The 26,578-nt window shown below is 42.8% G+C and overlaps 1 protein-coding gene across 5 annotated transcripts in view; it reads right to left on the minus strand.

The window, feature by feature from the left end:
* The window catches only part of JARID2 (jumonji and AT-rich interaction domain containing 2), a 589,480-nt gene that overhangs the window by 111,538 nt on the left and 451,364 nt on the right, over window positions 1-26,578 (minus strand). For all 5 annotated transcript variants that reach the window (XM_069218785.1, XM_069218783.1, XM_069218788.1 and 2 more), the window contains exons 8-9: window positions 16,720-17,216; window positions 14,569-14,661 (exon numbers count right to left, since the gene is read on the minus strand). In XM_069218785.1, coding sequence (XP_069074886.1) covers window positions 14,569-14,661; window positions 16,720-17,216 — 590 coding nt within the window. The remainder of the gene's footprint in view (window positions 1-14,568; window positions 14,662-16,719; window positions 17,217-26,578) is intronic.

A 26,578-nucleotide genomic window follows, 5' to 3' on the forward strand; every position in this document is an offset into this window, starting at 1 on the left:
GTGCAGAGTATGCCCAGACATGGGCCCCCGGCTCACTATGCCACTGGATTCAAGCTAGCCTTGCTGATGAAGGGTGATACCCTGATACCGGTCGCAGGATGCTCGTTTTGGGTCCAGGGAGGACCCAGATCTGTGACTGAGGGGTGAATATTTGATTGATTCTGCATTCCGTCCATCATTTGTGTTTCCTTGCTCTCCAGTCCGCCACTGTGTTGCAGGGTGGAGAGAGCAGGCAGAGACTTCTACTCTGCCTCGGAGAGCACAGCCAGGGCATTCCAGCCAATCATAACGCTGCTCTAAGCAGCATCAGGATTGGCTGCAGGGTAGGCAGGAAGCCTGTGCCAGCAGTGCAGCAGAAAACAGGGTAGAGTCAAGGTAAGGTAAAAAAAAAAAAAAAAAGAAATTATATATATATATGGAAAATGTCACTTACCCAGTGTACATCTGTTCGTGGCATGAGACGCTGCAGATTCACATGCTGTGCATTATCCTGCCATCCGGTGTTGGGCTCGGAGTGTTACAAGTTGTTTTTCTTTGAAGAAGTCTTTTCGAGTCGCGAGATCGAGGGAATCCTCCCCTTTCGGCTCCATTGCGCATGGACGTCGACTCCATCTTAGATTGTTTTCCCCGCAGAGGGTGAGGTAGGAGTTGTGTATATAGTAATAGTGCCCATGCAATGGAGTAAGTATGTATGTACATAATGTGTCTAAAAGTGATATATATTTACAAATTTACAAGTTTTATTAATATATATATATATATATATATATATATATATATATATATATATATATGAAACTTTTATCAACTTATAACGGCTACAGGCTCCCGGGGAGGCGGGAGGGCGCATGTGAATCTGCAGCGTCTCATGCCACGAACAGATGTACACTGGGTAAGTGACATTTTCCGTTCGATGGCATGTGTAGCTGCAGATACACATGCTGTGCATAGACTAGTAAGCAGTTATCTCCCCAAAAGCGGTGGTTTAGCTTGTAGGAGTTGAAGTTGTTTGAAATAATGTCCGTAATACTGCCTGTCCTACTGTGGCTTGTTGTGTTGTTAATACATCCACACAGTAATGTTTTGTGAATGTATGAGGCGTAGACCATGTGGCTGCCTTACAGATTTCTGTCATGGGTATATTTCCTAGAAAGGCCATTGTAGCGCCTTTCTTTCTAGTGGAGTGTGCCTTCGGTGTAATAGGCAGGTCTCTCTTTGCTTTTACATAGCAGGTTTGAATACACTTAACTATCCATCTGGCAATGCCTTGTTTGGATATTGGATTTCCTGCATGTGGTTTTTGAAAAGCTACAAACAATTGTTTTGTTTTGCCAAATTGTTTGGTTCTATCAATGTAATGCATTAGTGCCCTTTTGATGTCTAATGTATGTAATGCCCTTTCAGCTACAGAGTCTGGTTGTGGAAAAAATACTGGAAGTTCCACAGTTTGATTTAGGTGGAACGGTAATATAACTTTTGGTAAAAATGTTGGATTTGTGCGTAGAACCACTTTATGTTTGTGTATTTGGATAAAGTGTTCTTGTATGGTAAATGCTTGTATTTCACTTACTCTTCTAAGAGATGTGATAGCTATTAGGAAGGCTACTTTCCATGTTAAGTATTGCATCTCACAAGAGTGCATGGGTTCAAATGGTGGACCCATGAGTCGTGTTAATACAATATTGAGGTTCCATGAGGGAACTGGTGGTGTTCTTGGGGGTATGATTCTTTTTAGACCCTCCATAAATGCTTTTATGACTGGGATTCTAAAGAGTGATGTTGAATGTGTAATCTGCAGATAGACAGATATTGCTGTGAGATGTATTTTAATGGACGAAAAAGCGAACTTAGATTTTTGTAAGTGTAATAAGTAGCTTACAATGTTTTTTGTGGTCGCATGTAGTGGTTGAATTTGATTCTTATGGCAGTAATAAACAAATCTTTTCCATTTATTTGCGTAGCAATGTCTTGTAGTAGGTTTCCTAGCTTGTTTAATGACCTCCATACATTCTTGTGTAAGGTCTAAATATCCAAATTCTAAGACTTCAGGAGCCAGATTGCTAGATTGAGCGATGCTGGATTCGGGTGTCTGATCTGTTGCTTGTGTTGAGTTAACAGATCTGGTCTGTTTGATAGTTTGATATGAGGTACTACTGACAGATCTAGTAGTGTTGTGTACCATGGTTGGCGAGCACAAGTTGGTGCTACTAGTATTAGTTTGAGTTTGTTTTGACTCAATTTGTTTACTAGATACGGAAGGAGTGGGAGAGGGGGAAAAGCGTAAGCAAATATCCCTGACCAACTCATCCATAACGCATTGCCCTTGGAGTGAGGGTGTGGGTACCTGGATGCAAAGTTTTGGCATTTTGCGTTTGCTTTTGTTGCAAGTAGATCTATTTGCGGTGTTCCCCAGTTTTGAAAGTAAGTTTGCAGTATCTGTGGATGAATTTCCCATTCGTGGATCTGTTGGTGATCTCGACAGATTGTCGGCCAACTGGTTTTGAATTCCTGGGATGTACTGTGCTATTAGGCAAATGTGATTGTGAATCGCCCAATGCCAAATCTTCTGTGCTAAGAGACACAGCTGTGATGTGTGTCCCTCCCTGTTTGTTTAGGTAATACATTGTTGTCATGTTGTCTGTTTTGACAAGAATGTGTTTGTGGGCTATTAACGGTTGAAATGCTTTCAATGCTAGAAACACTGCTAGTAGTTCTAGTTGATTTATATGAAGCTGGCTTTGTTGAGTGTCCCATTATCCCTGGATGCTGTGCTGGTTGAGGTGTGCTCCCCACCCTACCATGGAAGCATCTGTTGTGATCACGTCTTGAGGCACTGGGTCTTGGAACGGCCACATTTATAGGATTCCACAATTGAAGCGAGGAGTGTGTTTGGCGGTCTATCAACACTAGATCTTGAAGTTGACCCTGTGCTTGTGTCCATTGTGGTGCTAGGCATTGTTGTAAGGGCCGCATGTGTAATCTTGTGTTTGGGACAATGGCTATGCATGAAGACATCATGCCTAGAAGTTTCATCAGAAACCTTACTTGATATTGTTGGTTTGGGTGTATGTTTAGTATTACGTTTTGGAATGCTTGTACCCTTTGTGGACTTGGAGTGGCAATCCCTTTTTCTGTGTTGATTGTTGCTCCTAAGTACTGTTGTATTTGACACGGTTGTAAGTGTGATTTTAGGTAGTTTATTGAGAACCCTAGCTTGTGAAGGGTTTCTATGGCGTATTTTGTGTGTTGAAGACACTGTTTCTGAGTGCTGGTTTTTATTAACCAATCGTCTAGGTACGGGAAAATGTGTGCTGTCTTCTGATATGTGCAGCTACTACCGCAAGGCATTTTGTAAATACTCTTGGTGCTGTTGTTATCCCGAATGGTAACACTTTGAATTGGTAATGTACTCCTTGTAGTACAAACCTTAAGTATTTCCTGTGGGAAGGATGTATGGGTATATGGAGGTAAGCATCCTTGAGGTCTAATGTTGACATGTAGTTTTGTTGTTTGAGCAATGGAATCACGTCTTGAAGTGTTACCATGTGAAAGTGATCTGATTTGATGTAAAGATTTAGTGTTCTGAGATCTAAGATGGGTCTCAGTGTTTTGTCCTTTTTTGGTATTAGAAAATACAGGGAGTAAACACCTGTTCCTTTCTGATGGTTGGGTACTAGTTCTATTGCTTCTTTTTGTAACAACGCTTGGACTTCTAGTTGTAATAGATCCAAGTGTTGTTTGGACATGTTGTGTGTTTTTGGAGGCACATTTGGTGGTAATTGTAGGAATTCTATGCAATAACTATGTTGGATAATGGCTAGGACCCATGAGTCCGTAGTTATGTCTTCCCAATTTTTGTAATAATTTGTGAGTCTCCCCCCCACTGGTGTTATGTGTTGGGGATTTGTGACATTGGAGTCACTGTTTAGTTTGTGGGGTTTTTGGGCTTTGGAATTTCCCTCTTGTTTTAGGGAACTGTCCACCCCTATATTGTCCCCAAAAGCCTCCTCTTTGGTATTGGCCCTGGTAGGTGGGTCTGGCCTGTGAGGTTGAAGGTTCTGTGCTTTGGGCCCGAAACCCTCCTCTAAAGTGTGGCTTCCTAAAGGTGCCTCTGCTCTGTGGGGAGTAGAGCACGCCCATGGCTTTGGCCGTGTCCGTGTCCTTCTTTAGCTTTTCTATAGCTGTATCCACTTCCGGCCCAAACAACTGTTGTCCATTAAAAGGCATATTCAGCACAGCCTGCTGGATCTCTGGTTTAAATCCAGAGGTGCGTAGCCATGCGTGTCTCCGAATGGTGACCGCAGTGTTTACTGTTCTGGCGGCTGTGTCCGCTGCGTCTATAGCCGATCTTATTTGGTTGTTGGAAATACTTTGGCCCTCCTCCACCACCTGTTGTGTAGGCTTTTGAAACTCTTTGGGTAGATGTTCAATGAAATGTTGCATTTCATCCCAATGAGCCCTATCATATCTTGCCAATAAAGCCTGTGAAATGTCAATGCGCCATTGATTGGCTGCTTGTGCTGCAACCCATTTCCCTGCTGCATCAAGCTTTCGACTTTTCGTCGGGTGGCGGTGCATCCACTGAAGTCTGTGAGTTTGGCCTTTTCCGGGCTGCCCCTACTACCACCGAGTCGGGTGTTAGTTGTTGCGTGATGTACACAGGGTCCGTGGGGGGGAGGTCTGTACTTCTTCTCCACCCTAGGTGTGATGGCCCTGCCTTTGACTGGGTCTTGGAACACCTGTTTCGCGTGTTTTAACATGCCTGGTAACATAGGCAGACTTTGGTATTGGCTATGTGTTGATGACAGGGTATTGAATAAGAAGTAATCCTCTATAGGTTCAGAATGCAGTGCTACGTTGTGGAAAGTAGCTGCTCTGGAAACCACCTGCATGTAAGCAGTACTGTCTTCTGGTGGTGATGGTCTTGCCGGGTAGCAATCGGGACTATTATCAGATACTGGTGCATCGTATAGATCCCATGCATCTGGGTCATCTTGGCTCATCCCTGTGTGCGTTGGGGATTGCATCATTGGGGGTGTTGCAATTGGGGACAGTTGCGGTGAGTGCTGTGGCGATGGCTGTGGTGAAAAACGTGGTGGAGATTTTTCTTTAGTCACCTTTGCTTTTGGCTGCTTTTCAGTTTCCTGGAAAGCCAGTTTCTGTTTCATTTTAATTGGGGGAAGAGTTCTTATTTTCCCTGTATCCTTCTGTATATGGAGCCTTCTCTGTGTATAGTCTGGCTCTCCCATCTCTAGTTCTTGTCCAAACTTATGGCCTTGTAGTTGTGATGAAAGGCCTTGTTCTTCGGTATAGGAGCTTTGTTTCGGCTCCGAGGCTGGATGTTTCGGCACCGAAACCTTTTCAGTAGTTTTTTTTGGCTCCGAAGCCACCTTTTTCAGTTTCGGGATGCCGAGTTTGGTCGGAGCTGGTATGTTGGCGCCGAGTATACTCTGTGCCGGTATCTCGACCGGAGTCGGATGTCTTCGGCATGTGTGTGCCCTTCTTTTTCGGTGCCGATGCTTGATCACCGTGCTTACGGGTTAAGCCATGGCCTGTCGGCGGTGGCATCCCCTGGGCTTTTATTATTTTTGTGTGAGTTTTGGCTGGGGCTGTTTTACTCACGGTTTGTTGCCTCGCCGGCTGCTCACTCTCGGGCTCGTCCGAGTCAGGAATGAAGAATGTCTCGTCTTCTTCGACGTCGGGGTGTCCAGCCAGCGTCAACACCATTTGAAGCCTTCGAGCTCTCCAGTCCCGTAGCGTTTTCTTCTATCGAAATGCCCGACAGGCCTCGCAGGTATCCTCTTTGTGTTCGGGGGACAAACACAATTTACAGACCAAATGCTGGTCTGTATAAGGATGCTTAGCGTGGCATTCGGGGCAGAAGCGGAATGGGGTCCGTTCCATGAGCCTTGAACATGCACGCGGTAGGGCCGACCAGGCCCCGCCGGGGAATGGAAGCCCCGAAGGCCTACCGGAGCTCTTCCTTTCTTCGGTGCCGATGTGCTCTTACTAAACTGATACCGAGTGCAAACAATCCAGTCGAATTTTCCGATAGTTAACTAACTTTCCGAACCGAAACACGGAGCGAAGAGGAACACGTCCGAACCCGATGGCAGAAAGAAAACAATCTAAGATGGAGTTGACGCCCATGCGCAATGGAGCCGAAAGGGGAGGAGTCCCTCGATCTCGTGACTCGAAAAGACTTCTTCGAAGAAAAACAACTTGTAACACTCCGAGCCCAACACTAGATGGCAGGATAATGCACAGCATGCGTATCTGCAGCTACACATGCCATCGAACATATATATATATATATATGAAAAATGCCACTTACCCAGTGTACATCTGTTCATGGCATGTGCTGCTGCAGATACACATGCTATGCATACGTCTGCCATATAGTGTTGGGCTCCGAGTGTTACAAGTTGTTTTTCCTTCGAAGAAGTGTTTGAGTCACGGTATCGAGTGACTCCTCCTCTTCAGTTCCATTGTGCATGGGCATCGACTCCATTCTTAGATTGTTTTCCCGCAGAGGGTAAAGGAAGGAGTACAGGTACAAAGTAAGAGATGTCCATGCTAATGTAAATGTATACATACGTATAAATGTTTGTAACTGAAACGACTACAGGCTTCCGGGGAGGAGGGAGGGTGCATGTGAATCTGCAGCAGAACATGCCACGAACAGATTTACATTGGGTAAGTGACATTCTCTGTTCGATGGCATGTGTAGCTGCAGATACACATGCTGTGCATAGACTACAGAGCAGTTTGTCCTCGCATAAATTAGCAGTGGTTAGCCTGAAGGAGTTGAAGTTGTTTGAAATAATGTTCTTAGAACAGCTTGACCTACTGTAGCTTGTTGTCGTGATAATACGTCTACACAGTAGTGTTTAGCGAATGTATGTGGTGTTGACCAAGTGGCTGTTTTACATATTTCAGCCATTGGTATATTCCCTAACAAATCCATTGTTGCACCTTTTATCCTTGTAGAATGTGCTTTAGGAGTAACCAAAAGCTGTCTTTTTGCCTTAATATAGCATGTTTGAATGCATCTTACAATCCATAGTGCTAAACCTTGTTTTGATATGGGATTGCCTGTATGTGGTTTCTGGAAAGCAACAAATAGTTGTTTAGTATTTCTAAACGGTTTAGTTCTGACTATATAGTACATTAAAGCTCTTTTGATGTCTAATGTATGTAGAGCTCTTTCTGCTACAGAATCTGGCTGTGGGAAGAAGACTGACAGTTCCACTGTTTGGTTTGTATGAAATGGTGATACAACTTTTGGTAGAAATTTTGGGTTTGTTCTTAGTACAACTTTATGCTTGTGTACTTGGAAGAAAGGTTCTTCAAAAGTAAAGGCTTGGATTTCACGTACTCTTCTTAAATAAGTAATTGCCACTGGGAAGGCAACCTTCCATGTTAGAAATTTAATTTGGCACGAATGCACAGGTACAAATGGTGGTCCCATAAGCCGTGTAAGCACTATATTTAGATTCCAAGAAGGAACTGGTGGTGTTCTTGGTGGAATGATGCGTTTAAAGCTTTCATGGAAGGTTTCAATGACAGGAACTCTAAATAAAGAGCTATGTTGTATATTTTGTAAATATGCTGAAATTGGAGTAAGATTAATTTTTATTTAAGGAAAAAGCAAAGTCTGATTCTTGTAAATGAAGTAAATAACATACAATATCTTGTATTGATGTTGTAACTGGGTCTATATTTTTGGATTGACAGTAATATACAAACCTTTTCCATTTGTTTGCAAAGTACTGTCTAGTACTGGGTTTTCTTGCTTGCTTAATAACTTCCATACATTCTGATGGGAGTTGCAAATATCCAAACTCTATGAGCCAAATTGCTAGATTGAGTGTTTTGGGATTTGGATGCCTGATTTGTCCTTTGTTTTGTGTCAGAAGATCTGGTCTGAATGGGAGTTTGGAGAGTGGTACTACTGAGAGATCTAATAATGTTGTGTACCACGGTTGACGTGCCCATGTTGGTGCTATGAGTATCATTGTGAGTGAAGTTTGACGCAATTTGTCAACTAGAAATGGAAGGAGTGGGAGAGGGGGAAAAGCGTATGCAAATATCCCTGACCAACTGATCGATAGAGCATTCCCCTTGGATAGGGGATGTGGGTGCCTGGATGCAAAGTTTTGGCATTTTGTGTTTTCGCTTGTTGCGAATAGGTCTATGTTTGGAGTTCCCCACTTTTGAAAGTATTTTTGAAGTACTTGAGGATGAAGTTTCCATTCGTGAGTTTGTTGGTGATTTCTGCTGAGAGTATCTGCCAACTGATTGTGTATGTATTGAGCCAATAAATGAATTTGATTGTGGATTGCCAATTTCCACATTTTTTGGGCTAGAAGGGACAGTTGGGATGAATGTGTCCTTCCCTGTTTGTTGAGATAATACATGGTTGTCATGTTGTCGGTTTTGATAAGAACATTCTTCTGTGTGAGAAGAGGGGTTGAAAAGCTTTGAGTGCTAGAAAGACAGCTAATAACTCAAGTGGTTTATATGTAGCTGTTCGTGTTTGACATCACATTGTCCTTGAATGTTATGATTGTTTAGGTGAGCTCCCCCAATCATTGATGCATCTGTTTTAAGTATGGTCTGAGGCACAGGGTCTTGAAATGGCCGCACTTTGCTTAGATTTGTGGAATTTCACCACTGAAGGGACATGTACGTTTGGCGATTTTTAAGTTGACTGTGTGCCTGTGACCATTGTTGTGCAAGGCACTGTTGTAAGGGCCGCATGTTTAGTCCTGCGTGTGGTACAATTACAATACGTGATGCCATCATTCCTAAATGTTCATGACAAATCTGACAGTGTATTGTTGATTTGTTTGTATCTGTGGGATTATATTTTGGAAAGCTTGTATCCTTTGTGTATTTGGATATGCTAGAGCTTGCTGAGTGTTTAGTATTGCACCCAAATTCTGTTGTATTTGTGCTGGTTGAAGGTGTGTTTTTGGGTAGTTTATTGAGAAGCCTAGTGTGAGCAAGGTTTGTATTACATATTGCGTATGATTTCGGCATTGTGTATGACTGCTCGATTTTATTAGCCAATCGTCTAGATATGGAAAGACATGTATATGTTGTCGTCTTAGGTAGACTGCCACTACTGCCAAGAACTTTGTGAATACCCTTAGCGCTGTTATTCCAAAGGGCAACGCTTTGAATTGGTAGCGTTTTCCCTGAATGACGAACTTGAGATATTTTCTGTGTGCAGGATGGATGGATGTGCATGTGAAAATACGCATCTTTGAGGTCTAAGGCTGTCATGAGATCTTGTTTTTGTAGTAGTGGGATGACATCTGTAAAGCTACCATGTGAAAATGTTCTGACAGGATGTAAAGATTGAGGGGCCTGAGGTCTAATACTGGCCATCTTTTTTGGGAATTAGAAAGGACAGTGAGTAAACTCCTGTTCCTATTTGAGACTGTGGAACTAATTCTATTGCTTGTTTGAGTAGTAGAGATCGGACCTCTTTTTATAACAGAATTGTGTGTTCTGTGGATAGTTTGTGTGACCTTGGTGAATATTTGGAGGAGTGTTTATCAATTCTAGGCAACAGCCATTGCGGATAATCGACAGCTCCCAGATGTCTGTGGTAATATTTTGCCAATTTGTGTGGAACTGTTGTAGTCTTTCACTCACAGAAGAGATGTGGAGTGGAAGGGAATGAGGGAAGTCACTGTTTTGGGTGCTGTGGAGGCTGCTTAGAGGCCAGAAATTTCCCTCTATTTCTGGGGTGCTGTCCTCTACATGTGCCCCTAAAAGTACTGCATTGGTATTGTGGTTGGTAGGTTGGCTTTGTCTGTGAGGTGGATGCCTCTGAGGTCTATTTTCTGAAACCACCTTGAAACTGAGGTTTACGAAAGGCCCCCACTATATGGTGCAGAGTAGAGTGCACCCATTGCCTTTGCTGTGTCAGAGTCCTTTTGCAATTTTTCTATGGCTGTGTCTACATCTGGGCCAAAAAGATGTTTTTTGTTGAACGCCATGTTCAACACAGCCTGCTGTATTTCTGGCTTGAATCCAGAAGATCGGAGCCATGCATGCCTGCGTATAGTGACTGCAGTGTTGACACTCCTAGCAGCGGTATCAGCTGCATCTAGGGCAGATCTTATTTGATTGGTTGTAATGGCTTGTCCTTCTTCCACTACTTGTTGTGCCCTTTTCTGGTGTTCTTTGGGGAGATGCTGTATTATGTCTTGCATCTCGTCCCAATGGGCTCTGTCATATCGAGCTAATAGTGCTTGCCAGTTGGCTATTCTCCACTGATTAGTTGCTTGGGACGCAACTCTTTTCCCTGCAGCATCGAATTGCCTGCTCTCTTTATCAGGAGGGGGTGCATCTCCTGATGACTGACTATTTGCTCTCTTCCTGGCAGCGCTAACTGCCACAGAATCAGGAGGTACCTGATGGGTGATATAATCAGGGTCAGAGTGTGCAGGTTTATATTTTTTCTCTATCCTAGGTGTTATGATGGGTGCTTTAACAGGGTCACTAAAGATCCGATCGGCATGTTTTACTATGCCTGGGAGCTTCAGGGGGCATGGATACCTAGAATGTGTTGAGGACAGAGTGTTAAATAAGAAATCCTCTTCTTGGGGCTCTGTATGCATTGTAACACCATGATATGCTGCAGCCCTAGCTATGACTTGGTTATAGACAGTACTATCCTCAGGTGGTGATGGTTTAGAAGGATAGCTGTCAGGATCGTTACTTGGAATGGGATCTGGGTCATAAAGATCCCATTGATCCACATTGTCCTACTGTGAATCATAAGAATGAGTGGGTAATTGCACTGGTGTAGGACTGGTAGGAGGAGAGGTGGGTAGGTGTGGAGAATGAGGAGGAGAGTGAGGAGGAGAAGGCTGAGGTGGTGGTTTCTCCTTCTGCTTTGGCACTTTAGCTGGAGGCTGCATAGTGTCCAATTTCTCCTGAAAAGGAGGTGCTGTCAGAATTCTCCCTGTTTCGTTATGGATGTGGATCCTGGATTGCCTTTTATCCATAACTTCTAGAACTGGTTGCAGCTCTTAACTCCTCTTCAGAGGTTTTGTGGCTTTCTTTAAGTCTCTTTGAAAGTCCATGCTCCTCTGTGTAAGTTGGCCTTTCCGGCTCCGCAGCATGCTTTTTCAGGATTGAAAAAGATAAGGAGGACGAAGGTTTCAGCTCCGAAACGGTTTCTAATTTTCGACTGAGAAAGTGGTGTATAGTGGAGTCGGAAACGGAGCTCTTTGTTGTCTCTGATGTTTTTGGAACAGTGGCCTGTGAAGTTGGTCACCGGCAGTCTTTTTTCGGGCCGAGCCATGGCCTTTCCGGCAGGGGCGTACCCAAGGCCTTGTGATTTTTCTTTTGTGAGGGTGCAGGGGCAGACGTACTCACATATTGTCCTGCTGTGACTGGTCTGTCTTCGTCTGATTTCTGCTCGGACTCGGAATCTCTGACTGAGACTGCGGTCTGCATCAATTCTTCTTTTTCTACGTCGAGAAACTCTCTGCTCCTCGACACCATTTTGAGTCTTCTCGCTCTTCGGTCCCTAAGAGTCTTTTGATCGGAAGGATTGACAGGCCTCGCAGTTCTCTTCCTGATGGTCTAGGTAAAGGCAGAGGTTGCAAACCAGATGCTGGTCTGTGTATGGGTACTTCGCGTGGCATCGAGGACAGAATCGGAATGGAGTCCGATCCATGAGGCTTCCACGCAGCTGCTCCGCATAGGCCCGAGTTGGGCGTGCGCCCCGAAGGGCGAACAGTTATTTTCCCGACAGCAGTGATGTGTTGATGGAAGGTTATAAACCCAATCGATACAATACCGACAAATGTTTTCCAAATCGAAATCTCAGAGCGAGAGGAAACACGTCCGAACCAGACGGTGGAACAGAAAACAATTTAACAATGGAGTCAATGCCCATGTGCAATGGAACTGAACTGAGGAGGAGGAGTCACTCGATCCCGTGACTCGAAAACACTTCTTCGAAGGAAAAACAACTTGTAACACTCCGAACCCAACACTAGCATAAGCAGCACGGTGGCTGGCCAGGAATGGACATAAGGCAGACTGAGGAAGAGGAGGGGCCGCCGTAAGGTCCAAGGACCTGGCTGTAGCTCGAGAATCCTTGAAGCACTGAGTCTGCCTTGTATCCGAAGAGATGGGTGCCATCAAAGGGCATGTCCATCAAAGTAGCCTGAGCATCCCCTGAAAAGCCAGAGGTTCTCAGCCAGGCTTGGCGCCTAAGGGCCATTGTCAACGAAATTGCTCTACCTATTAAATCTGATCATGTCCAGCCTGCAACAGATGGTGAACTTTGCTGAATCTCTCCCTTCTGCAACTGCCTGAACGAGTGCAACCCGGGCCTCCTCTGGGACATGTGGCAGCACTTGAACAACCGTATCCCATAGTGTGGGAGCAATGGCCCAAAAGGCATGCGGTGTTCACAGACCACAATGCTAGGCAGGTCGGAAAATAAAAAATCTTCTTTAAAGTGTATCCAGTCTTTTTAGATTCCCTATGTGAGGGTGCGGAAGGAAACGCCACAGGAAGTGGAAGCTTGGCTAACCAACCTCTAAGAGGTGGGGTGTTGCATCAGAAAACTTGGGTCCACTTGAGCAGGGCGATGGTAGTCGGACATTTTCCTGTTCACAGAAGCCCCTGTGCTTGGTTTTGACCAGGTACCTATTGGGACATTGAACAAAAAAGACCACAGCACACAAAACAGTAATACATAAACAGAAAAATCCAAAGTATGAAGAATCCGTAGGCAAGTGAAGCGAATCAATATTTCACGTTCCTTATAGGAAACATCTTTTATTTTGAACCACAGTTTGGTAAATGAAAAGACATGTCCATCAAATACAGCCAACGCGTGTTTCGTCACACAAGTGACTTTTTCAATTCTGCAAAAAGATATATATACAATAATTTTTCTTTATATTCCAGACCTATTAGGACATCTCTGAAAGCCTCATTAAAAGGAAGCATGTGTTCTAAGGCAGAAGCTCGAAGTTGAAGCTTCCATTGAAGGCACCTCAAGGTCTAGGATCTCAGCTGCTCTTCTCATCACCATAGAATAGGAAGCTCCCTCCTCCATAGACACGGTAGGGGGAGAAAGCATGGCAGTATCTGGAGAAGTAGCCAGTACGCTGGCTTCACCCAAATCTGTACGCCAGTCCATAGGGTCCTGTAGCTGGTATTCTAAAGGGTCCTGCGACCCATAAAAGTCTTCACCGTAACCTAGCTTATAAGAACGAGGCTCAAGACCAGATATAGGAGGCAAGGTTCCTGCTAGCATAGGAGTCATACGACACCCATCCAGCTCCGTGTTTGAGTCAGGGATAAGAATGGGGGGATGGCGCCGTCCATAGGCACGGCCAGCATGAGAGTGTTGGAGAAGGTTTGAGTAGTATGTCCGAGGTTGGCCCAGATCCAGGACTGGATCCATGGGTGCCCTGCGACACCAAAGGCACCGGCGAGGAACCCAAAGGGGCCCTATCCGAGACTGCAGGGCCCAAAGGTGCTCCAGTGGTTTCAGACCACCCAAAAATGAGGAACATGGCCTCATAAAACTCGTTGTTGGGCTGGGGTTGCCCCAGCATGCAGAAACTCGGGGAGGCACGTGTCGGCACAGGCTCCGCAGAGAGGCCTAGAAAGTCAACACTCCCTCCTCTCATCGGCTGACCGATGGGGAGAAGTCAAAGAATGCTCCGACTTATCTGATCACTAAGGACTTAAAGTGGGATGACGACGATTAAAGAGTCTGCAAAAGATCCCGGGACCTTCCTCTCGACTTGCGGAGTCAAGTGTTGGGTCGCCATCAGCTTCAGGGACTGCTCCCACAAAGCCTTCTGATGCATGGCCTGACACTCTGAGCCATGCATAATTGGTGATGACAGGAACCGCAGGGCTTGAATCCAGTCTTCCTCAATGACATCCTCGATGCACCAGGAGTTGAAAACTTGAAAAAATATTGGACAAAAAGTTGAAAAAAGCCAGTTAAAAAATGACTGAGGGGTAGCTCTCTTCAGATCAGCACTTGCTGGGGCAGAAAGAAAAGAACTGATGTCAGCACACCAGGGTGGCACCTACATAGGAACTGCAAAGGCATATCTGACAAGGGCGAAGCAGACAATGGACGCGAACCAATCGACACCACCTAATGGCATGCAGGAGTACTGCTCACAATAATTCTCTGGATCCAGTCTGACGCCTGGAGGAAATTCAAAGGTCAGAAATCTGCAACTAGAAGTCTTTATCAGATAAATAGTTCTTCTAACACCCTGGGAATTACAACAGATTGAATACAATAGCGAAGACTTCAAAATACTTCAGAGACCAGAAGTATAATTTCCACATGTAATGTTGCCAATCAGAAAACACATTAATAGAAGGAGTCTGACAATGTTACTTTATCGCTATTTTGAAAAGCAAGTTGATGACTGTTCGGGAAGCTATAAACACAGAGGAAGGTATTTTTTCCTTACCCCAAAGGGTTAAAGTAAAGACAAGATCCTGTAAAACATAAAAACAAACAGAAAGGCAGGACTCTGTTTTTCTCACCTCTATTTCAGATACGGAAGGCTCCTTGGTAAAGCACATGTTCATGATGTTTCTCGCTGTCCGATAAAAGGTCGTCAAAGACACAGACTTTCCCTGTGGGTAAAGTTAGGTATATAGTGCTTGTCATTATCTGGCATTAACACAGGCCTTAGACGAAACTAAGCAAATGTCCAAAATGCCATTTTTAACAGAATACAGAAGAGCACTAGGCTTCCAAAAGTCTATGATTACAGCAGTCAATGTGAACAAAAGGTATGCAGAAAGAAAATTAAGTCACCAGTACACCGAGAAATCAGCTTGGGTATTCACAACCTACGAACTACCACATAGGTGCCGACTAAAGCCAGAGGTGGAAACTAAATATGCTCTTCTGTACCATCTGCAACAAGTTTTAGTTTCATTCTTTTGGCCACTAAGAAAAGTGGAAAGGCATGTCATGCCCAAGAGAGCAAAACTGAGGCCCTGATGCGCACTGCTAAAGGAATTAAGTCATTTATTAAGGTATCATGCCCATAGGACTGTAATCTATGTAAAGTATGCATAACCTAAGGGAATCACCCACATATTAAAATTAGAGCTAACCCAAATGTAAGAGGCTGGATCTTTTGCAGAGAACGTTCTCCCATGACCAGACCATCACGTTCTTTATTGAAAGGTTTTATAAGAAAACCTTCAAATGGATGAGGAATTTGAACGGTGCAGGAATCAAGATATTTGCAAAAAGGTGCAAGATACAGACCCTTAACTTCTGAACCCAAGCAGCCACCAGACAAAAATCCAGCCCCAGCCATCTACTACACTGAAAATGACATCAGTCTAAGGTCAGTACCAAAGCCAACCCATGCCAACAACCACCTCCCACTTTTATCCTGGTAATGTTCAGCCCTTACACAGAACCTTGGTACGAAAGCAAATGTGTATCTACTTGCAGACTGCCCTTCCTGTTCACACTCCATCCCCACAAAAATCACCCAATGAAACACAACTATGGATTCTCCCCAAGTTCAAATCACAGATCAGCCTTCGCTGAATTAAATACCATACATCAGAAATGGAGGACAAGGTTATAGTGAGACCCCTAATTGAACCAGGTCTTCGAAATTTGCTGGATTCAATTCCAATGGGCAGGCATTCGCTGGATATAGGTATGTTTCGCCATTACAGTCTCATGGCAGCACACTTACAAATGTTTTTCTTCTTTGTTAGTTTACCTAAGTAGTAGACCGATGCAAATACTATGTTCACTACAGTCAGGAGAGATGGAAGGAGATATGACTGGTTACATTATTTCTTGTTGACAGCAATCTATTGGATCTTTGCACAGTGATGAACATTTAAACCATTTGTTCCACCATCAAAAACTACTATTGAAAATCAGTAAAATGAAAAGTGAACCAAAAGAACTTGAATTTTAGCTGATGCAACAGTAAAATATGACAGGATGCGGATTGACAGACCAAACATTACAGTCTTTGTGCAACAAAATGGTTGCAATATTAAAAAAGTGTCATCAGCAGAAGGAGCTCCTGTACAAAATACTAATACAACAATTGATATTGGGAGTCCATACAGGCACACCATTGAAGCAATTGTTTTCCAATACAATACAAATGTAAGCTTTAGGTAAACCAATGATTTCGACATTGCAAAGGCAGACATAAAAACAATAAAGAACTTAAATACACAAGCAAAATAGAGAACTGAGGTTCAAGCTTATCAGGTTAAGTTTACACTACTAAATGCAAATAGTGGAAATTATCAGCTCTGCTTTTTAGGTCAAAAACACGCATGGATTGGTATTGCACAACACAAATCAATAATCATAGCTGAAGGATATAGGGAAACGGGCTTAAAGACATTAATCTAAAACTGTATTAAAGAATTAAACAATCTGGCCAAAAATGAATATTTTAAGCAGTCGCTGGAACAACTTTTAATCGTAGTGGAAATATATTTTTAATTCGAATTGAGTATGCAAAAGATTCCCTGCTCAATAATAACATCCGATAAAAGGAGCTCTCAGACCAATCTAACATGCACAAGAGTATTATTGGGCTGGTACAATATGCAGTAAAACTAGGGGGGTTGGGTTGTTTGACTGGCGCACAGTGTATCAAGCTTACATAAGTTATCAGAAATCACACTACTTACTTTATAAACACACTTATGTAGATCACTCAAGACACCGTTCTCCATGGGCTCCTCATCAACAATTTCTTTTTCCTGAGTGAAGAGTCGCCGCCTGCCATTTTTCAACTGGTTGTCCATTTCTTTCAGTTTGCTGTGAAAGCCATTTTTGTGGACTACTCCATTAATGAGCCCATTTTTGGGTTCAAACCTGGGAAGTGAATGAAACTTGTAACCATTCTCTGAATGGCCTTCCAAAGGTCCTTTCCTCTTCTCCAGTATCTCCTTCTCCAGCAGGACCTCCTTCTCTACTTTCTTGTGCTCCTCAGGGGAAAGGGAGTCGTAGGACAACAAGTACTGGCAGTAGGCCTCCTGCAGCTTTGCTAGCCTGTCCTGGGCAGTTTTGGGAATGCGAAGCAAGTCTGCTAGCTTGTTCCACTTCTTGAGGTCCGTTACTTGCTGCATCCCACCCATTTCATTTATTAGTCGAAAAAAGCAGGCCAGATCTAGCTCACAGCCTCCTGCAGTAGGAGTGTGAGGGGAAGATGGAAACAAAAGAACAGTTAGAATCAAGAATCGAGCATTTTACACTGGCTATGTACATGTAACTAATATGAAATGTTAATAACCCAGTCAAAGAAATTAAAATGGAATGTAGGATTGTAACAATAAAATGTTGGCAAACTTTAATAGTAGAAGTTCAGTAAGCCTGAGATAGTCATTATCAATACAGAGATTTGGGGAAATGTAATATTGCAGTGAAATCAAAGAGTAACAGCTCCAAACAGATTTAGAGGTCTGAAAAAAGTATTTGTGTAGACGGAGGGTTTGGGAAGCTGGGTGAGGTGAGGATGAGATAGCGTGTGCTTAGGTTTAAAGTCACACATTCTCTATCAGGTGCGGGGGTGTGGCCACTGAGTGTCCATATTGTTACACAGTGGTATCAAGTGGACTCTTGTGTGGATGATGTTGCGGTTGGCAGTTTGTGGTAGGTTAAGGGAGAATGACAGAATGTGAAAAGCAGGACGTGGATAAAAGCTTTAGTGGTGGTTTTTCACTGCCAAAACACGTAGTGCCTGCACTTAAAATGTGGCCTCAAGCATATTCCCAAAGTACAATAAATCCAAGCTTTACTGGTATCTTAAGAGCCACATAATGCATACAATTATCTTTTTTTACTCTACTGTGTAAAGAACGGTTGTTAAACTGCCACTGCAGTTAATGGCAAGCAAGGGACGTGGACTATACTGCTGAAATATTTTGCCTGCATGTGAAAAATTGTGGGTCTTAACACATTTGCAGTATACAGGCCAATTACTCTTATGGTGTAGAAGCATTAAACGTGAAGGACTAACGTTTTAATCAACAAAAAGAAAGTTGAATGCTTGTGGACAAACTATTAACAAATTGGCCTTAATACAGAATGCACAACAATACTAGAAGCTAATTTGGAGGTAGGCAGACAATCTGTGGTGCATGTACCCGAGGCATAGTTGAGACATTTTCTTTACAGGACTCATAAGTCCATCATGTGGCCAGTTCACTTTACTGTTCTTACTTGGCAAGTGACACCCCAATATTACTAACATCTCAACTAGACTGAAATGCTCAATCACCAAAATGCCCTTTGACTGAAGATGACATCACAGGGTTGCCCCATAACCTTTGTATCCCCTTAACAGACTACTAACTGCTGCTGAGGCGCTACTGGAAGGAACTGGGGTGCAAAATGCATACTGTAAACAGATCTCTTAAGAGCCCTGTTTGCTTACTGTCCATTTGCTACCTTCATGACCATGAAGGCCAGATGAAGCAAATGCAGTGACAGGCATTTCCAAGGGCAAGACAGAGGTAGCAGGCATTACCACTGGTTTTCCTGGCCTACCCTAAATGATGTCACAGGTGAACAGTCAGGAATGCTGCAGTAAATACTGCCAACTGTTTCTGCTGCTGCTAATGAGAAGGACCCTGACTACTTCGAATATCTAATTTATAATCCTTTTTCGTAGATGCTTTATTTTCCTTGTGAGCACAAATGCCATTGTGGTTTATTTAATCAGATGGTATGCATGTCTAAAAAATCTTTTAAAAATGCTAAGATACTCAAGGGTTAGGATCATCTTTCACTAACAAATACTGTGGATGATACCTAATTACATAGAAATTAATTCTCAATGCCGGTTACAGGGGAACGGAGACTAGAGGAAATAAAAATACAGCTAACTTATAGGCAGTTCTCTACAGTGACCAAGCTTAGGTATGGCATAGTCTGCTGACTAGCAATTACAGAATTTGGTAAATTCACTCACAATTTTCCTGTGGAAAGTCGCAAGTTCATTAGAAAAAAAACACAATTTCAGTAGAAATGCAATTTATGAACCGTTTGAGAGATTATACTTATATCAAAGAATTTACTATGTTCAATTCAAATAGAAGAATAGCTGGTCAGGTGGCCTTCTCGAATTCAAATATCAGTGCTTATTTGCACCTGGGCTCGTTTCAAATTTGATGTCCAAAAAACAATTTAGAAAGTGAGTGACTAAGCATTCCCTAATAAAAGAAACTCTGGTCTTTCGGTCATCTGATACTCGTAACGCCAATAACTAAGTGCCTTTTCTTTGGAATTGCTTTTGCTTTTTATCATGCTCAATGGCTCGAAAATTAAAACAGGGAAAATCGTTCTTTGCTTATTTTTTAATATAAAATAGAATATTTACTGACACAGGACAAACCTAGAAGAATGAAAATACTATTTAATTAAACCATGCCACAGTCAGACTAGGGTAACCTGGTAAGGCTTACTGGTGACATTGAACTGAACTTCCAATGTACCTGCAGTGTTTATGTTGCTACGGACAGAGATGGGAAGCAGGAGTGAGATGACATTCAGTGCAGGACTGAGAAAGTGACACTACGTGTGGCAAGTGGAAACGGTAAAGAGGAAGATGAAAAAGGATAATGCAAGCTCTTCGAGCCGCTTGTAGAAGCGCTATCTTCCCTCCTCCCTGGTGCACCGGTATGCCTGCCATGAACTTTGGTACAATACACACAATTTAAAACAATATATATTTAAGGAAAAATTACAGAAGAGTTACAGGAGATTACTTGACAGTTACACAATGATTTGTTTTGTTTTCTGCTCACTCATATAAGACTTCGATTTCTCCAAGTTTATCAAAACGTTATACAAAGGATAAATTTACAGACAACCAAGCAATGTTAGATAGTAAAAGGCCGAAGGGCGTGTTTCTGAGCAAAGTACTAGAAACGTGGAAGAAACGGAGTCATACTAGTTAACGAGGAACTCCAAACCTACGAAAAAACATTTTAATGGCTTGCAAATCAAACACAAAAATGTATTTCAGCTCTGAAAAATCAAACTAAAAAGTTCAGTGCTTCAGCAGGGACTTTACCAAAAACACGTCCCGTCACACCAATGAGTTTGCAACAGCACACAATGGCGATTCAGAATTTCTACTGTGGTCCTGCTGAATTTTTTGGGTGAGCTGAAAATGTAGTTTTATGTTGTGTTGTGATGATAATGAAAGGGAGGGCCTCGAGTACTCACTTAAGGCATGACACAAATGATCGGTGGTTCATTTTTTAGAACGTCAACAACACTGAAGAAAGTAAACTTTGAGGCTGACAAATCCTAGGAATAACAAGCAGTGGTGTACTTACCAGCACTATGGATAAAGTCCTGTGAACTAATAGGGGAAAGAACAAATGCCAGCCTGCCTTTAGCCATGGTGACAGCGGTGTGGTGCTGGTGACTAGGGTAGAGAAGAACTAGGGGGTTTCTCCCATCATTGGGCCAGGAGGGTGCAAGGCAAGTTGAGGAGGGAAGCATACCTGCGGGTGGGACTTGCAGGGAGAGGGAGGAGCAAAGGATTTCTTGAATGAAGCTGTTTGCATGCACTGTGGGACGTACATACGTGCCACCATTTTAACTGAGATATGAGGTGAGTGCAGTGTGAACGTAGTAGCTTGGCAACATAGGAGCACATATGTCGGTCCCTTCAGAGAAGAAGGGCAGTGTAGATCCTCCTCTGGAACCTGGCCTTAGGTCACGACCAAGCGCGGAGTGCGCAAGCCCATGCTCTAATTCCTGGGAGGAATACCGCCACAAACAGAAACACAAAAAAAAGACATCAGTAAAAACGGTGTTATATGCTATGAAAACGAGTAATAAATTCACTGTAAACGAAACAACTAGATTAAGGCAACTTTAAGCATGTCTCTTAAAATCACAAACATTTAAAAATGTTATAGCAACATGGTAATACAAACGTACCACAGCTTTCATGATTTTGAGACAGAACTATTGTTCCCCTAGTGTAGACATGTTTTCAAGTGAATTTCGAGATAGCGTAACCGTTCAGCAGCTACATTACAGAATATAAGAGCTCAGTATGGAGTAAGAGCAATCCACTTACCCAATAGTGCTTGTTCTCTTCATGATGGATAATGAAGGTATCCTCACTAATTATTCCCCTTTACTGGTAGGAATTTCGTAAAGTGATTTTAAGATTAAAACAAGGAATTAAATACAGATATGGAACACAATCTGTACTCCTCCAGCATAAAGAACTGGTGTACAATTGTTATCAGTCGTCAAGGGGCCTGGCCAGTTTTAGAAATAAGCACACTGTGTCTGCGTTTCAAAGAGGTTTCATAACAAAGCCAGTCAAAAGAGTTGTAGTCCTGGGATTGCTGTCAGGATATCAATGTTTGGAAAAATCATGGTAGAAGGACAAGTTAACATTTCTTCAGATTCACAGTACACCACCACCATCAATACTCCCACGAAATAACATTCATATACTTTAAGGAATGGTTTTATTTCCATTCGTTGGTAAAACTAGCCAGCCAACAACATCTGAGCAGCAATAGACTTCTCTGCTCAGATGTGTCCACCAAAAAAAGTATTTGCTGAGCTCGCGTTCAAAGCATTAAGGAGTGAACTAAGTTGTTAAAGCTTTTTTTCTTTTAAACAAATGACACATGAGGGCGAGGGAAAACGGGCAAAATAGACTCCTGGTTCTAATGAAAAAATGATATAGCTTCAAATTATAACATGGTGCATTACGGAGGACCACATTGTTTTGGTGAACGTACATAACCTTCAAAGCAATGTCATACCATGAAAGGTAAGAAACCTGAAGATCATCATAACTTGTCAATAAACTTCAAAAGGGTTACACCAGTGTCCAATTCCGTTTGTGTTGTGGTATTCAGACAGATCATTGTAAAGGTCATTGACAGAAAGGTGGTCAGTCTGAAAGTGAACTGCAATGTCCAATATTATTATTATTATGCCATAAGGCCTGCCATCTGGGGGGGCGGGGTTATAGTGCTTCAGTCAACATATCCTATCCAGATGAAGATAAGAAGCAACCCAATAAACAGATCTAAATGCAGAAAAGGCAATGTGCATCACAATGTTATGTTAGCCTACCAATTAAACACACAAACCTGAGGAAGGACCTGAAGGACTCTCAGAGCAGTGAAGGACTTGCAACAAGCTGTTCATTATCGGCTGGTGAGGCAATTATTAAATGGCCAAAGAAATTCAGCACTTTAAGAACAACCCCGAGAGAGGGCATCATGCTAGAAAAGGGGAAAATGCACCATACCACTTTCAGATTTTAAATCTAATTGAAGGATTTCAGGACCCTAGGGTAGGAGATTCAACAGTGCAGATTCCAATAGTAAGCATCATGGAGAGGACAAACATATGATCACGGCACAGTACCATTTACAGTAAATTTGGAAGATGTAGTAGCAGAGGAAGTTTTCTATGTTATGATCAAACAATTTTATCTGTGTGATTTAACTATAACCTATGTCTCGCATTCAAAGAACTTTCCAAACTAAACTTCCACACAGAGCAAACATATGCTAGGGGGCCAAAACCAGTATTTGCGAAAAAAGTGATCCATAACTTTACGTTCTGGAGCACAGAATGTTTGTTGTGCCAAGAAAAAGCCAATAATAAATAAGATGAAGCTAATACTAATGTAGTACATTACTTTCCGTAAAGATTGAAGCATTAATGCACACAGAGACACACCACGACCTAATGTAATAAAGAACCAGATATCTTAATTAAATAAGAGCAAACAAAGGCCAACTGTTGGAAACACGAACACAGTTTCTAGAGTAGAAGACAATTTTGATGCAGTCGTAAAATATATTCTCTGTATTTCATAATTTGCTCAATTCGTTCTTGATGTTGTGGGAAACAGCTTTCAAGAAGAAGGGAGGTCATTTCCAGAGAGCAGCATGCTGGCAATTGATTGGGAGTTTAAGCTCCAGTGGCATAAAGCAAAAAGGATTATGTTACTTACCCTGTAAGAATCTGATCGTGGCATGTAGTGCTGCAGATTCACATGTTGTGCTTACTCCTGCCATTGACTATTGGGCCTGGATGTGTGCAAGTTTTTCTTCAAAGAGGTCTCTCGAGTCACGAGGTAAACTCTATTCACAAGGTAAAGTGACTCCTCTCAGTGATTTCGCGCATGGTCATCGACTCCATTGTTAGATTGTTTCCCCGCAGTAAGGTGAGAACGGAGTGTGAGTCAGTGTTAGTAACGAAGTGTCTATGCATATGAGAGACTAAGAGAAGTACTGCAATGGCCATAGGTGTACAGGGAGGAGGGCGAGTGCATGTGAACCCACAGCACTACATGCCACAAACAGATGCTTACAGGGTAACAATCCATTTGATGGCATGTGTGGCTGTAGATACATATGCTGTGCACAAACTATAAAGTAGTGCCCTCCAGAAAGCAGTAGCTAACCTGTGGGTGTTGCAGTAGTTTGAAAAAGAGTGCGTAGCACTGCATGCCCTACGTTTGCTTGTTGGCATGCTAATATATCTACAAAGTAATGCTTAGTGAAGGTGTGTGGAGTTGACCATGTAGCTGCTTTACAGATTTCAGCTACTGGTATATTACCCAAGAAAGCCATAGATGCTCCTAGTTTACCAGTAGTGAACATGTTTGAATGCATTTAATTATCCATCTTGTAAAACCTAATTTTGATATGGGTTTCCCTGTGTGAGGGAGTGGAAAAGCAACAAAAAGTTGGTTGGTTTCATTAAACTCTTCCATCCAATCAATATAGTACATGAAAGCTCTTTTTACATCAAAAGAATGAAGGGCTTTTTCTGCAACTGATTCAGGTTATTGAAAGAAAACCGGTAATTCAACTGCTTGGTTTAGGTGAAAAAAAGACACTACCTTTGGTAAGAATTCTGGGTTAGTTCGAAGGACTACTGTGTCCCTGTATAGTTGAAAGAAAGTTTCTTCCAAGGTTAATGCCTGGAGCTCATTCACATGCATAAGTAAAGTGATGGCTAATAAAAAAGGAACCTTCCAAGATAGAAAGTGGAGAGGGCAGTTATGCAACGGTTCAAATGGTGGACCTATAAGTCTGGTAAGTACAAGGTTAAGATTCCATGTAGGTGCAGGCATAACCCAAGGTGGAATTTCTCTTAAATCCTCCCAGGAATGCTTTAATGACTGGTACTCTGAACAGTGATGAATGCTGTCTGTTGTGAGTAGGCAGCAACTGCAGCCAGATGTAATCTGTATTGAAGTATACAGTAGACCAGAGACCAGGAAATAAAATAGATAGACAATATTTTGAACAGTTGCATGAAACTGATCAGTGTTTACTATGGCAATAGAAAAATCTTTTCCACTTAGCAGTAGGACATGCCCTTGCTGTGGGTTTACCGGCCTCTTTCAGAATGGTCATATACTCTGGTAGGAGATTGAGGAAACCAAACTATGACCTCAGGAGCCAAATCACATGGTGGAGGTCCTTTGGATTTGGGTGTCTGACTTGCCCATGGTTCAGAATGAGAAGATGCAGGTTGAGAAGAAGCTTCTCGTGAGGCACCACAGAAAATTTGAATAGTGTGGTAAACCATGGTTGATAAGTCTAAGTGGGAGCTATTAGAATGAGGGTGAGAGGTTTGCCTGAGCTTCCGAACCACAAACTGAAGTGGGAGAGTTGGAAAAGCGTAGGCAAATATCCCAGACCAGTTCATTCATAGAGCACTGCCCTTGGACAGTAGGTGTTGGAGCCTGGAGGTGATGTTTGGGCATTTTGCATTGTCTGCGGTTGCGAACAGGTCTATCTGTGGAAACCTCCACTTGTGAAAGTATGAGAGAAGGACTCTGGGAAGGTGTCTGGGACGACTTGTGGCTGCATCCTACTGAGTTCAGCAAAGTTGTTGGGCATTCGTGGGAGGTGTTCTGCTAACAGGTGAATGTTGTGACATTTTGTCCAGTGCCAAATCATCTGAGACCAGTGCGATAACTGTAGAGTACCCCTCTCCCCACAGTTTTTGTAGATAAAAAATGGCTGTTAATTTGTCTGTGCAGACTAACACCAAAAAGCTTTCAGTGCTAGGTGAACTGTTTAAAGTTCCAGGTAGTTGATGTGAAGGGTCTGAAGTTTGGTGTCCCAAAGACCCTGAACTGAGAGATTGTCTAAGTGTGCACCCCATCCTGTGAGTGATGCATCTGCTGTGAGAAAGATCTGGGGAGCAGGGTATGAAAATGGCTGCCCTTTTGATAAGCTTTGTGTGTTCTGCAGAAAGTGATGTGTGCGTCTGTCTACAAATACTAAATCTTGTAAATGACCCTGCGACTGTGACCACTGACTCACCAGACACTTGCTGTGGTTACGTACATAGTCTTGCATGCGGCACTATTGCAGTACAAGAAGCCATCATGCACTAAAGTCTCTGGATTGTTCTGACTGTTGTGTTGACTGGAATGAAATTGTTGAATCATCGTTGTGATGTTCTGAATCCTGGTTGTACTGGGACAGGCTAGGCCCAGCTGTGTTGAGAATAATCCCTAAATAAGGCTGAATCTGTGAAGGTTAAAAGTGAGATTTTATATATTGATTATAAATCCTAGTTGATGAGGAAGGTGTACAGTGCACTGAGTATGGTGCAGATACATCTGGTTTGTACTGGCTTTGACGAGGCAGTCATCCAGATACTGAAAGGCATGAATACTTGTCAGCATAAATGTGCTGAAACTACCACTAGACGTTTGGTTAAAACACAGGGAGTTGTAGTAACTCCAAATAGGAGCACCTTGAACTGGTAATGTGTCCCCACTATCACACATCTGAGGTATTTGCAGTGCGCTGGATGTATTGGAATGTGAAAGTAAGCATCCTTTAGGTCTAGGGCAGACAAAGTTACCTCGTTGTATTAGAGGAATCGCATCTTGTAGAGTCACCATTCAGAATTTCTCTGATAGGATGTAATGATTTAATGGCCTGAGGTCTCATATATGCCTTAGTGAATATACTTCTGAGCCATGCTGTTGAGGAGGGACTTGTTCTAGGACTCCTTTGAGCAAAAGAGACTGCACCTCTTGTTTGAGTAGTGTTAGATGTTCTTAGGATTGACTGTCTGCAAGGTGGGATATTTGAAGGTGTTTTGATGAGCTCCACACAATAACAATATTGGAAAGTGTCCAGTAACTACTGATCTATCACAAATTAATAATTACAACATAACTGTTCTAGTCTTTCCCCAACAGGTTTTAAGTAATCATGGGGAATGGGGTAAGAGTCACTGTTTTGAGGTGGAGGGTGCGGTGTGAGAAGCACCCTTACCCCGAGCTGTGGAATTATTCTCTCTTTATGTGTCTCCTTAGAAGGGGAGATGTGAAGTTGCCTGTGGGAGGAGGTAAAGGCATCTGACAGTGTGGTTTTACTACAGTGAAAAGGACCACGAGGAGTGGGGGGTTTGTAATGCTCCCAGAGATTTAGCAACAACCATGTCCTTTTTCATTTTCTTTAATGTTTGGTCCACCTGGGGACCAAACAGATGATGATGATAAGGTGC

This window comes from Pleurodeles waltl, chromosome 2_1 (genome assembly GCF_031143425.1).
Source record: "Pleurodeles waltl isolate 20211129_DDA chromosome 2_1, aPleWal1.hap1.20221129, whole genome shotgun sequence".
In the NCBI taxonomy this organism is placed as follows: Eukaryota; Metazoa; Chordata; class Amphibia; order Caudata; family Salamandridae; genus Pleurodeles; species Pleurodeles waltl.